Below are 14,845 nucleotides of genomic sequence, written 5' to 3'. Positions count from 1 at the left end.
GAGGTGCTAAGATAAGAGGGAGGGTGGAGGGGTGTGGAGTGTATTTAGGGATGGAATGGGTGGGAATGATTCTATGCCTTTTCCTTTTTGGCTACCTCCCTTGTAAGGGGGAAAAAGCCTTGGTATATGTATGTATGTACATACATACATATACCAAAGGCTTTTTCCCCCTACATGGGGTATATATATATATATATATATATATATATATATATATATATATATATATATATATATATATATATATATATATATATATATATACATGCATATAGTAAAAATGTATATTATATATACATACATGTATATATATACACACACACACATGCATACAATTAGTACCTGCTCTTCTACTAGCTGGTGATAAAGAAGTAGCTGTATCACTCATAATATGGCAGTACAATATTTCTTCTTGAAAAAAAATTATGGAAGGCTTGAGGACCACTACAAGCAAGTGAGGGTTTCCAGTCAAGAGAATCTAGGAGAAACAGCTGACTGATAATTTGTCTCAGCTTCATACAGGTTGGAAATTATACCTTCTCCACAACTCCCAGATAATTGCATAATAATAACTACAGCCTTGAGTTTACTGACTAGATAGTGAACCTCAGAGTGGCTGATAATGATCCTTAGGCTCTTCCATAGATGTCTGTAAAGAAGCACTGGACTGCTGGCTATGTTGTATTACACTGGAGCTGTTTCACTGTCACTGGGTCAGCAGGAGGAAAACTGTTGCCAAATGTCAGCCCTTCTAATGTGAAAAGGTGGAAGCAATACAGTTCAAGTTTATATAGATTTAGGGCTCAGCCTGGAGACCAAGTGTTATCTCCTTGGGGATGTAACTTCAAATAAGCAGTAGGGAAATGGTTATCTGTCATCCATCTTGCAGGACCACCTTTTGCAGCTTCCTGTAATTGGTCCCTACTTTTTTCTGTATTTACATATCACCAGTTTCATAGGACAGATGAAATTCAAGGTCATACTAGCCTTTGAGCCTTCAAAGGTTAAAGATATTACAGATGCACACCATGACATTTCCAAGTAAACTTAATAACATAAGTAAACAAAAAGTTGTCAAAATATTAATATAATCCTGGTTCTTAATGAGGATGAAATGGATTATTGGCCTTAATTATTGCTACGGTGGATTTTCAGTCGCAGAATATTCCTCTTTCCAGTAGTCATAAGCCCAGCTTCTGTAGGTAATCATTTCATTGTAATAACAGGCAGGTATATTCCGATTGTCCACATTTTTAGGATCAAAAACATCCCACAAGACATTTCGTAATCGAACTATTAGTGCAGGCCTCTTTCTGTATTGAAAAAGAAAAAGAAAGTGCTATATTATATAAATATTCAATTGCAGTAATGAGTTAACACATGGATTTCTATTCACCACTCACATATACATACAGATATATGTATACGTATATATGTATGTATATATATTATATATATATATATATATATATATATATATATATACACACACACACACACACACTTTCAACGAACGGACGGCTTGACGAACGCTCTGAAGAAAAGTGCAGATTGTGGATACCAACGCAAAGAGAAGTGCCTTTTTGTATTTGCAGGGGGGGGGGAATTGCTCGTGAGGTAGTGGGAAAGTAAGGAAAGAGGAGAGGGGGAGGGATTACTGGGGAAATGGAAGGTAATGAGGAGGTGGAGGAAATGGCCCTGACGGGCCGCCGGGTAGACAAAAGACCCCAAGACGAGTTGGATGATAACATGTCTAATAGGAATGTGAAGATTAGAGGTATAGATAGGAGCAATATAGCAGAAAGTGATGAGAATATTTTCAAGGGATTTAAAGAGAGTGGGGGGGACTCAAACCCCCCCCGACTGACAAGACTAGAGATGAAGGTTGATAAGGTGATCGAGGACTTGGAGAGTAGGTTAGGTCATATGAACACCATTTTAAAAAGGGTTGAAAGATTGGAAGAACTGGAAAAGGCGAATAAAAACTTAACTGATGAAATAGAAGAACTAAAAAGACAGTTAAGAGAGGTAAAGGGGGAGAATGAGGAATTGAAGAAGAATAGTAAAGAAAACAGAGAAACAATAGCTAAAGAAAGTAAAAATTGGAAGCAAACCCAAGAAGGAAATAAGATTTCATTCACTGACATAGTCAAACAGCAATTGAAAGAACATACTGAAGACTCAGTTATTAAAGTGATGAGACAAAAGGAGAATATAGTAAGGGATTTAGCAGACAAGAAGAAATGTATAATTATATTAGGAATGGAAGAGAAACACAACACAGATAGAACCACAAGAATCAAAGAGGAAAATGAAAAAGTAAGCCAATTACTAGAATCAGTTCAGGAAGATGAACCAGGAATTATGAAACAAATCGAAGAGAAATTTAGACTCGGAAAGTATAGCACAGACAAGACCAGACCAATTAAGATTAAATTCAAGTCACAAACAACGGCAGAGAATATCTTATCCAAAACAGGGAAACTAGCAACAAGTGAACAACACAAAAAGATATGGATAAAAAGAGAAATGAATAAAGAGGAAAGAGAGGAAGAAAAGCAGAAAAGACTGGAAGCTAAGACAAAAAACGAGAACAGAACGGAGTCAGAGAAAGAGAGATTCTATTGGAGAGTAGTGAACATGAAACTAAGGAAGTTCGACATACAAAAGAAAAACATAAGGGAAACAGAGAACACAATGGAAGTGGCAGAAAACTAAGAGTGTCTTACACAAATATAGATGGATTAATAACAGGATTGAATGAGCTGAATGATTATTTGAAAGAAAAAGAACCGGACATAATGGGAATTGTAGAAACAAAATTAAAAGGCCCACTACCACCCAACAGTGTAGGACATGATGCATACAATTATTGGATTAGAAACAGAGAGAAAAAGCAAGGGGGTGGAGTTATGTTCCTGACTAAGAAGGATATAAACGTGAAAGGTGTCATATATGGAAAGAATACAGTAGAGATGATTATGATAGAAGTGGAAGACAGAGATAAGAAGAGCAGAAAATTTGTGATCAATTATGTGCCTCCGAAAACAGCCTCATGGGAGGAGAGTGAATATAAAAGTATGTTAGAGGACACAAAGATAGCATTAACTAAAATAATGGAAGACGGAGGAAGAATAGTTATGATGGGCGACTTTAATTGCAAAGAAATCTGCTGGGAAGAAATGACAGCAAAGAGTGGTGATGACTCATGGGGAAATGCTCTACTTGAGATGATTACTGACCATTCAATGACACAATGGATACAAGAGAACACTAGGTATAGAAATGAAGAAGAACCATCGAGGCTAGACTTAATAATTACATCTGAACCTAGAATAGTGGACAAGATTGAATATAAAACACCAATAGGTAAAAGTGACCACATATTGATTGAACTGGAACTTAATGAAGAAAAATATATGAAAAGAAATGAACAATATAGAAAAGGAAGAATGATGTATGAAAAAACAAACTTTGATAAAATAAGAGAATTCTTCCAACAAGAAAACTGGGAAGAAATATACAAAGAAGAAACATCAGTGGAAGAGAAATGGAATATTTTGACAAAAATTTACAAAAAAGGAGTGGAAAAGTATGTCCCAAGACAAAAACAAGAAAAAGAATATGTAAAATGCTGGTACAACAAAAGTTGTAGGGAGTTAAAAGACAAAAGAGACAAAGCCTGGACCAGATGGAAAAAAGACAGAAGACCTGAAAAATGGAAAATATATACTGGTTATAGAAATGAATATGTACAAAAGTGCAGAGAGAAAAAAAGAAAATATGAAAAAGATGTTATAGAAAAGTGTAAAGATCAACCAAAACTATTCTACAGATTTGTAAACAATAAACTGAAAAACAAACAAGACTTGGAGAAATTGAGACAAGGAGGAGTTGAATACACTGAGGAAATGGAAATGGCAGAAATTATGAACAAACATTTTAAATCAGTGTTTACAAGGGAAAATATACAACCTGAAGAGATTGAGTGGAAAGAAAAAGTCCCCCCTATGGAAGAAATAGAAGTAACAAAGAATGAAATATTGACACACTTGGGTAATTTTGATGTCAGAAAATCGCATGGGCCAGATGAAATAGCAAACTGGATTCTGAAAGAATGCAGGAATGAACTGGCAGACAAAATACATAGCATAATAAGCAGTTCCTTAAAAGAAGGAAAAGTTCCAGAAGATTGGAAAAAAGCAAATATAGTACCTATATATAAAGGAGGAAATAAAGAAGAACCTACCAATTATAGACCAGTCTCTCTAACAAGTACAATAGCAAAAATTTGTGAAAGAATTATCAAAAGTAGATGGGTAAAATACTTAGAAAAAAACAACGTACTAAATCCAAGGCAATTTGGATTCAGACAAGGACGGTCATGCGTCACCAATTTAATATGTTTCTATTCAAGGCTAATAGATATAATACAAGAAAGAGATGGATGGGCTGATTGTGCATTTCTAGACCTAAAAAAAGCTTTTGACAAAGTACCACATAAGAAGTTGCTTAAGAAATTAGAATATGAAGGAGGAATACAAGGTAAATTGCTAAATTGGATGGAAGACTTTTTGCAAGAAAGAAAAATGAGAGTAGTGATAAGAGATCAGCACTCAAAATGGAATGAAGTAATAAGCGGTGTCCCGCAGGGAACAGTTCTGGCCCCAATAATGTTTGCTATATATATTAATGATATGGATGAAGGAATTGAAAGCTATATGAGCTTCTTTGCAGATGATGCAAAACTACTGAAAAGAGTGAAAACTGAAGAAGATTGTGAATCACTACAGAGGGATCTAAATAAAGTACAAGAATGGAGTAGGAAGTGGGAGATGGAGTTCAATACAAAAAAGTGTAGTATAATGGAATTTGGAAAAAGCAAAAACAGAATAGCAGGATCATATAATTTGGGAGAAGAAGGAATAAAAAAAGTAGAAAATGAGAAGGACCTGGGAGTCATTGTTATGAATAATATGTCACCTGAGAAACATATAAATAAGATTTTTGGAGAAACTTATAATTTAATAAGAACAATCAAAGTGGCATTTACATACCTGGATGAAGAAATGGTGAGGAAAATCCTAATCACCCTGATAAGACCAAGATTGGAATATGCAGCAACGATATGGTCACCAAGTACAAAAAAATGTATAAAAAAACTTGAAAGGATACAAAGAGCAATTACAAAACTGGCACCAACACTCTCAAAACTATCATATGAAGAGAGACTACAAAAACTTAAACTACAGACACTAGAGCAAAGAAGAGAGAGAGGAGATTTGATAGCTATTTACAGAATCATGAAAGGCATAGAAATTACTGATAGAGAGAATCTGATAAAATGGGATGACAGAAATACAAGAGGACACGGAAAGAAAATAAAAAAAGACAGCTATAGAAGAGATTTTAAAAAGAACAGCTTTCCTCACAGAGCAATAGACAGTTGGAACAAGTTAGATGAGAAAGTGGTGTGTGCAAAAACAATACATGAATTTAAAAATAGTTTAGATAAAATGAGATATGAAGACGGGACCCCACGAGCATAGCTCCCCTTCCCGTAAAATACAACTAGGTAAATACAACTAGGTAAATACACACACACACCAAAGGCTTTTTCCCCCTTACAAGGGAGGTAGCCAAAGAACAAAGTCATAAAATCCACTCCCACCCATTCCATCCCCAACATACTCCACTCCCATCCACCCACTTCCCTCTCTCTTATCTTGGCACCTCCTGGTTGACAGGTCATCCCTGCATCTTGCCCACTGCCCTGGGTCAGAAGCAGTGTTGCAAGACACAGCACACCCAAAGCAAGGCCACTTCATTAAATCACCAACTCCCCCCCCCCTCTCCATCCCCTCATGTAGAAAAGGAGAAGACAGGGAGAAATCCCTTCAGGCTGCATCAATTTATTTTTCACACATACTACCTCACCCCCTATCCCTCACCCACTCCTCCTCATGCATCACAGCATCATTCACACACAACCATTCTCCACTCACACCTATCTTCTGTCCTCTCTCATCTCTCCTCAACAGATATTCTCCTCTTTCCCAATACCCCTTTTACCCATCTATCTATCTCATCGTAGGTTGCCCCCACATATTCACTCATTCCACCTCTGCCTTCCACACCGCATATATATTAATATATATATATATATATATATATATATATATAATATATACATATATATGCAATATAACCACTTGTAGAAAGTAAGTACTTTTGTATATTACATCTTCAGACAAATAAGGCAGATACAAGGCTATTCAAATACAAATGTAGGAAAAGAACATGGGTATATGGGAACAACAAGGGGGAAGGGGAGACTGAACAGATGGGGAGGGTGCATGACCTTGCCTCCCTCGCTTCAACCTGACTACATATGTTTCAATCTGTAGTCAGGTCAAACCAAGGGTGTGTGTGTGGTATGAGAGTGTTGTTGTTGTTGTTGTTGTTGTTGTCGTTCCCTAGACTGTCTGTGCGAGCAGTCCCGTCTCCCCAAGGAATGCCACAGCCAAAACTGGGTTTTCCCACAAATCCTTTATAGAGTGTATGTTGTGTTGTTGTTGTTGTTGTTGTTGTCATTCCCTAGACTGTCTGTCCGAGCAGTCCCGTCTCCCCAGGGAATGCCACAGCCGAAACTGGGTTTTCTCACAAATCCTTTATAGAGTGTATGTTGTGTTGTTTGAGTGCATGATTGTGTATAATGCAGTCTTCCATTATGTGTTGTATGGTATGGGGTGAAGTGTTACATCCTGGGCAGCTGTTCACAATGCGGTCATCCAGCCTCTTCTGGTAGCTTAGAAGTGCTGGGTGGTGGCCACACCGCAGTCTGGCCAGGTGGACTCTGTCCTTTCGTGGGAGAGAGGATTCAGAAGGGTGGATATCAGGGGGTCTGGCATGCAGCAGTGCGTTGTCTTTCAGTGTGTTAATGGAGCGGTGAGTGATATGATTATGTGAATATGTTTCCGGAGGCTGGTATTTGGTGGTTGTGGAGGAAGAGAAGAGATTATCTGTGTGTGATACAGGTCTTTGGGTGTTGTTTTAATGTTTCTTGGTGTGTGTGGGTGTTCTGCTATGTAGTGTAGCGGGTGTGATGTGTTTGTGGTGGCTGCGGCAAGTGTTTGTGTGCCTCTCATGTCGAGGTGGTCCTTGACTTTAGAGGACTTTTGTTTCATGGTGTAAATGGTCTGTAGGTGTTGTATTTGTGCAGCCTGTAATTGTTTTTAGGGCTTTGTTTTGTATGATTTGAAGGGTGTTGTGGTGTGTCTCACTGAGATTAGGAGCCCATGCAGGACTCGCATAATTCATCACTGAGCGTATGCATTGTTTGTATATTGTTGTATTAGTTTCTTTGTTTTGTCCAAATGTTGTTCCAGCGATTGACTTAAGTGCGTTAAGTCTAGGTGTACATTTGTTTATGTCTGTGATGTGTTGTTTGAAAGACATGGATGTATCATATGTTACACCAAGAATTTTCGGTGTGTTTGTGTGTGGTATTAGAGTGTTGTTGATGTAGAGATGAGGTATGTATTTGTGTTCTTTTGTCCAGTTGGTGAGAAGTGGGGCTGTAGATTTGGTTGGAGCTATTTTGAGTCTGTTTGTGATGAACCATGTGTTGAGTGTATCAAGGTATGGTTGGATTAATTATTTCTGCAGCTTTGTCTGTGTTACGATGTGTGCATGTGATTGTTATGTCGTCTGCGTAGGAAGAGATTTGTATTTCTGAGGTGTCTGGTGTGGGTAAGTCATGCATGTATAGATTAAAGAGCGTGGGGGATAGAACAGAGCCCTGTGGTACTCCATTCTTAATGTTTCTGATGTGCGATGATTGGCCATTATATGACATGTAAGCATTCCTACCTGCCAGATAATTGGCCAGCCATCTTTTGGTGTTATTGTGCATGTCTGTGTTATATATTTTATTTGTCAGGTTGTGGTGGGGGATAGCATCAAAAGCTTTACTAATGTCTAATGTTATAAGAAGTGTTCTGTGGTGGGGCCTATCTGAATTGATGCCATCTAAAATTCTTTGTGTGAGGTTTATCAGAAGAGTGTTTGTGGAGTGTAGTGGCCTAAAACCATGTTGTGAGTCAGCAAGGGGAATATGTGGTGTGACAAGTTTAAGTATTAGGCATTCAATGAATTTAGAGGGGGTGCAGAGAAGTGTGATTGGGCAGTGCGATGTTGGGATTGTTGGGTCTTTGTTCGGTTTTGGAATGGTGATTATTTTACCATGCTTCCAGATGTCGGGTATAGTGTTGTGTGAATAGCTGTAGTTTGCAATGTTTGTGAGTGCATGTATACCTTGTGGTCCAATGTGTTTTAGGTGGATGTTACTTATGTTATCAGGGCCACAGGCAGATGAGTGCTTGAGATTATGTATTATTTGTTTTGTCTGACTGTCTATGAAGGGTGTATAGTCTGAGTCTGTGGGAAAGTCTTTCTTACGTCGAATAGTGCGTTAGACGTCAGGGTGAGAAGTGAGATGGCTTGTCTATGCAAAATGATTTATGAGTGTGTTTGCTTGTTGTCTGTTTGAGGGTAGATTGTCTGTTGTTGTGATTATTGCTGCGTGAGAGCGTGTTGTGTTACTGTTGGATAATGTGATGATGTTGAGTGTTTTGTACAATTTGCTGGTGTTTGTTTTGTGATCAAGTGTATTGATAAAGTTTTGCCAATTTTGTGTTTTTTGTGTATTTTATTGGCAATCACAGTGTTTAGTGTTTGTATCTGGTCTGCTATGTTTTGAGGGATAGGTGTGGGGGTATTGTGTTTAAGTGTGTCTCGTTGTCTGATGAGGCCTTGGATTTCTGGTGTGAAGTTGGGGTTGTGTGATTTTCTGTTGCCTCTAGGGATGTATCTCTTGTCTGCGTTTTGTATGATTGTATTAAAAGTGTGCACAGCATTGTTTATGTTTGTGATTGGTGTACTGTTAAGTGTTTCAAAATGTTGTTCTGTCTCTTCAGTAAAAGCTTCCCAGTTAGCTCTCTTGTAATTGGTGTATGTGTGTCTGTGGCCAACTGGGGTGCATCTTGTTTTGGTGGTGATGATGATTGGAAGGTGGTCAGAACCAAGGGTTCCGACCACTCTCCATGATGTTGTTGGGGTTAGCCAGGGGGAGTAGAAGGTGATATCAGGAGAGGAGGGAGTGTATAGGTCTTGGTGTGGGATATGTGTATGATTATGTGTGTTGTTCATGATAGTCAATGAGTGAAACTGAGTCTGTATATCAAGCCCTCTGTCTGTGTCAGGGTTGTCGACATACCACGCAGACGACTTGGCGTTGAAGTCACCACCCATGATCAGGTTGGGGATTGAGGCTAGTTGGCTAAATTGAGGCCTGAAGGTGTTTGGAACTGTGGGGGATGATTGGGGGGGAATGTACATATTAACTATTGTCAGTGTTGATTTGTTGCCTGTGCAGATTCGAATGGATTGGATTTCTGTAGTGTTATCTGTGGTAGGGAGGAGAATTTTGGTTGTGACACTTGTGTCCACAAAACAGATGGAGTGGTGGATCAGGGTGATGAGTCCACCGCCATTGCCGTCGGTCCAGTCTTGTCTGATGGTGGTGTAATTATGAAATGATGGTGTTTTGTGTGAGTGTCTTAGTTTTGTTTCTTGTATAATTGCAATGTGTATGTTGTGTTGTTTAAGAAAGTGTTCGAGTTCATGTTTTTTCGTGTTAATACCATCAATGTTGTGTTGTAATATGTTGATGTTGTGTGTTCTGTATGTGTTGTATGTTGCCGTTTGGGGTTGAGTTTGGGGTGTTAATGGGGAAGGTATAGGATCTGGGTTAGAGGGGGGGAAAGGAGAGATTGGGGACAAAGGAAGGGGAGTACTGATTGGGGATAAGGGCAAAGGGAAATTGGGAGTGGGTAAGGGTGCTGGCTGTGGTTGGGGAGGTGGGAATGGGGTTACTGGAGGGCAGGTAGAACATGTCCAAGTGTTTGTGTATTGGTTTGTGTCAGCAAGTGTTGTACAAGTGAGATGGGCCCAGTTTTTGCACATATTGCACTAAACTGAGCCCTTTGTCTGTCTACTCGAGGTAATGGATTTAGAGCATGTTGGGTATGTGTATTTTGTGGTGGGTCCAGGATTGCTCTCTACATCTCCGGCTAAAAGTAGAAGAAGAGGGGTGATCGCCGGAAAATCACCCCTCGGTGCAGAAAAAACGTAACATTGCATGTTGAGAAAAAGGATTGTGGTACTCCCCAAGGCAGTCGTAGCTCCTCTTGGGGATCGGTGCCACCTGCGTAGAGCCGGTGGCCAGGGCTGGTTGCCACCGTTTGGCCCCCAACTCTTGAGGTTGGGGGGTGGTCCCACGACATAGATGCTGCGGCTCCAGGTCCTGAGAGTGTTGTTGATATAGAGGTGTGATATGTATTTGTGTTCTGTTGTCCAGCTGGTGATAAGTAGATTTGGTTGGGGCTATATGTAGTGTGTTGAGTGTGTTTAAGTATGGTTGTAGTATTTCTGCAGCTTTGTTTGGATTACAGTGTGTGCATGTAATTGTTATGTCATCTGTGGAGGAAGGGATTTATATTTCTGAGGTGTCACATGTGGGTATATTGTGCATGTATAGATTAAAGAGTGTGGGAGATAGAACTGAGCCCTATGGTACTCCATTCTTTGTGTTTCTGGTGTGCAATGAATGGCCATTATGACATTATATGTCCTGGTGTGGCAACGTCTTCATTGTGGGACTAGCCCCCCAACCCTAAGAGTTGGGGGGCAACTACATACATACATACATATACCAAGGCTTTTTCCCCCTTACAAGGGGGGTAGCCAAAAGGAAAAGGCATAAAATCATTCCCACCCATTCCATCCCTGAATAGACTCCACACCCCTCCACCCTCCCTCTTATCTTAGCACCTCCTGGATGACGAGTCATCCCTGCACCTTGTCCACTGCCCTGGGTCAGAAGCAGTTTCGCAAGACACAGCACATCCACAGCAAGGCTGCTTCATTAAATCGGCAACCCCCTCTCTCCGTCCCCCCATGCCTAAAAGGAGAAGACGGGGAGATATCCCTTTGGGCTGCGTCAAATTTTGCTCACACATACTACCTCACCCCCCATCCCCTCGCCCATTCCACCTCATGCATCACAACATCATCCATATACAACCATTCTCCATTCACCCCTGTCTTCTGTCTTCTCCCGTCCTTCCTCAACAGACATTCCCCTCTTCCCCAAAGCCCCCTTCACCCCATCCATCCACCTCATCCTAGGACGTCCCCTCATGTTCACTCCCTCCACATCTGCCTTCCATACCTCTTTTACTAGTCTTTCTTCACTCATTCTTTCCATGTGTCCAAAACATCCTAATACTCTTTCATCAACCCTATCTCCCAACTCCCATTCCACCCCTGTTCTCCTCCTCACCTCCTCATTTCTCACTCTATCTAGCCTAGTAACCCCCATCATACTTCTCAGACACCTCATCTCAAACACATTCAAACTCCTTCTCTCTTCCTCTCTTATGTTCCATGTTTCTGCCCCATACAGTGCTGTTGGCACAATCACCTTCATACAGTCTCCTCTTAGCATCCATTCCCAAATGTCTATTCCTCATTACACTCTTTAATCCACCAAGGCATTTACTCGCTTCTCTCAATCTACATTCTACCTCCACCTTCACCTTTTCCTGCCACATTTGCACCCAAGTATCTAAAACTATCCACTTCCTCCAGTTGCTCTCCCTTTATGCTCACTTCCAGTCTACTGCCACTTTCACCCCTTGTACATCTCATCACCTTACTTTTACCCACATTTATCTTTAGCTTTCTTCTATCACATACTATCCCAAACTCTGTCACCAACTTCCTCAATCCCTCCGATCCTGCCACAAGTGCAGTGTTGTCCGCAAACAACAGCTGGTTCACCTCCCACTTTTCTCCATTTTCTTTAACCATCTCCAATCCCTGACCCACTACCCTTGCATTTACTTCTCGCACTACCCCATCCATGAATAAGTTGAACAGCCAGGGCGACATAATGCATCCTTGACGAAGTCCCACCTTTACCTTGAACCTCTCACTCTCTCCATTTCTAATCCTGACACAAGCTCTACTACTCTCATAAAAACTCTTGACAGCTCCTAGAAGCTTTCCTCCTACCCCGTATATCTGCATAACCTCCCACAGTGCCTTTCTGTCTACCTTATCATAAGCCTTTTCCAGATCCATAAAAGCCAAAAAAACATCCATCCCCTTTCCTATAGCTTTTCCCTGTGGTGGGGGAAAAGAATACTGCCACCAAGTATTTCCACTTGGATCGTAAGAGGCGAGAAGAAAGGGACAGGGATTGGGACTAGGCATCCTTCTCCTTGTAGCCCCACAGGGGACATTCCTAAAAGAAAAAGTAATGGCATAAGAGGGTCTGGGAGTTTTCCGACCAGCACCCTAAGGTTTGGGTCTTTTAATGTGTGTGGATGTGGTACAGATGAGAGTAAAAGGGAAGAGATAGGTAGTATGTTTGTGAGAAGAAAGATGAATGTGTTGGCTTTGAGTGAAACTAAGTTGAAAGGGAAGGGTGAGTGTAAGTTTGGGAGTGTAAGTGGGAGGTTATCAGGAGTGAAGAGAGGGCAAGGGAGGGAAGGGGTGGCTATTCTAGTAAGTGAAGAGATAGGTAAACGTGTAGTGGAGTGGAAGGAGGTTTCCTCAAGGATAATGTGGATGAAGGTGAAACTGGGAAAGGAGATGTGGGTCTTTGTAAGTGCATATGGGCCCGGCAGTGAGAAGAGTGTAGAAGAAAGGGAGGCCTTTTGGATAGATTTAAATGAGTGCATAGAGGATTTAGGGAGAAATGTCAATGTAATAGTACTGAGGGGGGCAACTGGCCACAAAAAATCCCCTGCCACCAGCTCTATGCAGGTGGCACCAATCCCTTTTGAGTAGCTTTGGTTATTTGGGTGAATACCACATACGAAAAGTAGACTAGAAAAATTGGGACTACCCACATTGGAGAAATGAAAATAGTGATAGGTGGTATAATGATGATATTTAGAACAGAAAAAAGGATTTCAAAGAATCAGACAAAAAGGATCTATTACTTTACCATGAAAGAATTTTTTTTCCAGGCAATCATTCTTTTTTCCTTTTTATTCAAATTAATTGCTCTAAGCACCTCTCTACCTTCCACCCTTTTCCCATTTCTGTAGTTATCCTCCAATCTCAATATTCTTTCTACCAAAAAATTAAACTGACACTTCACCACTCTCTCCCAAGAGAACATGGACATACAGAATTCTTCCTTTCCTTCCTTTGGATATCACTACATAGTCAATTAATGCCCTATCAACTAACTTTTCATCGCCCACCCTTTCCCATATATACTCATGTTTGACTCCTAAACTTTAGTGCATTGTGTATACTTGTACATATATATACCAAAGGCTTTTCCCCCCTTACACACGGGGGTAGCCAAAAAGAGAAAGGCATAGAAATCACTCCCACCCATTTCATTTCCCAATATTCCACTCCCCTCCACCCTCCTCCCTCCCTCCTATCTTGGCACCTCCTGGATGACGGGTCATCCATGCATCCTGTCCACTGCCCTGGGTCAGAGGCAGTGTCGCAAGACACAGCACATCCAGAGCAAGGCCGCTTCATAAATTCAACGACCTGTAATGACTTATATAACTTCCTTTTCTAATTTGAAATTAGTAACTATGATTTTCTGGGTTCCCTTCCCTACTGAGTTTATTTCTTACACATTCAATTGTATTTACTTATGATGTATGAACTCCATTTATTGTACTTAAATGCATTTATTATATTTGCCTGCACTATATTGACTTATACATGAACAAAGTAAAAATATTTGATACTTACGTTTTTTTATACTTCCTGGTAACTATTGTACACTTGGCTTTTGTGGTTCCTGCACCAACAACAAAGACAAACAGAAGAGAAGTATGCTGGTCAATCAATGAACACAAAGCATCAGTATCAAGAGCCATGCTGTCACGTTCTGAATGGATAAACAGTTGCTCAAGTTTGGAACAGCTTTTAAGAGCTTGAAATAAATCAGCTGCAGGTGCCAGGTGATGTTGTTCTAGTCTGGAATACAATATATTAATACAATAATCAGAAAAAAAATTTGAGAACTATAAAAATCCTCATATATTCAAAATTAAACCCATCCCCCACCTATGAAGCAGCTGAAGCCATTCAAATAAAGATACCATTACTAAAACAACAATGCAATATCATCAGCAACACTTCCTCAAAACAAGTTTCAAACCCACAACTCCAGAGTTTGTGTTAGAATCAGAAATTGAGGGAGTGAGTGGTTTGAGGTAAAGGTGGAACTTCACCAGGGATGTGTTATGTCGCCTTGGCTGTCCAATCTATACATGGATGGGGTTGTGCAAGAGGTAAATGCAAGGGTGATGGGTCAAGGATTGGAGATGGTTAAAGAAAATGGAGAAAAGTGGGAGATAAGCCAGTTGTTCTTTGCTGATGACACTGCATTTGTGGCAGGATCAGAGGAGGGATTAAGGAAGTTAGTGACAGAGTTTGGGAAGGTGTGCAAAAGAAGGAAGTTGAAGATAAATATGGGTAAAAGTAAGGTGATGAGATGTACAAGGGGAGAAGGTGGCAGCAGACTGGAAGTGAGTATTAAGGGAGAAAGACTGGAAGTGGAGTTTTAGATACTTGGATGCGAATATGGCAGGAAAGGGAGGAGTGGAGGTGGAGGTAGAATGTAGACTGAGAAAAGCAAGTAGATGCCTTGAGGGATTAAAAGTAATGAGAAATAGACATTTGGGAATGGATGCTAAAAGGAGATTGTATTTACCTAGTTGTACTATATGGGAAGGGA

The 14,845-nt window shown here is 40.3% G+C and overlaps 1 protein-coding gene across 1 annotated transcript in view; it reads right to left on the bottom strand.

Annotated features, from left to right (window-relative positions):
* Window positions 1-328: 328 nt before the first annotated feature.
* Window positions 329-14,845, bottom strand: part of LOC143021501 (uncharacterized) — a 49,002-nt gene continuing 34,485 nt past the window's right edge. Inside the window, exons 11-12 of the mRNA XM_076179060.1 lie at window positions 13,855-14,082; window positions 329-1,313 (exon numbers count right to left, since the gene is read on the bottom strand). Coding sequence (XP_076035175.1) covers window positions 1,139-1,313; window positions 13,855-14,082 — 403 coding nt within the window. The 3' untranslated portion in view covers window positions 329-1,138. The remainder of the gene's footprint in view (window positions 1,314-13,854; window positions 14,083-14,845) is intronic.

Source organism: Oratosquilla oratoria, chromosome 42 (genome assembly GCF_046742065.1).
Source record: "Oratosquilla oratoria isolate Oo_2021 chromosome 42, ASM4674206v1, whole genome shotgun sequence".
Classification (NCBI taxonomy): domain Eukaryota; kingdom Metazoa; phylum Arthropoda; class Malacostraca; order Stomatopoda; family Squillidae; genus Oratosquilla; species Oratosquilla oratoria.
The sequence above is the reverse complement of the archived record's forward strand: the minus strand, read 5'-3'. Positions and strand labels throughout refer to the sequence as shown.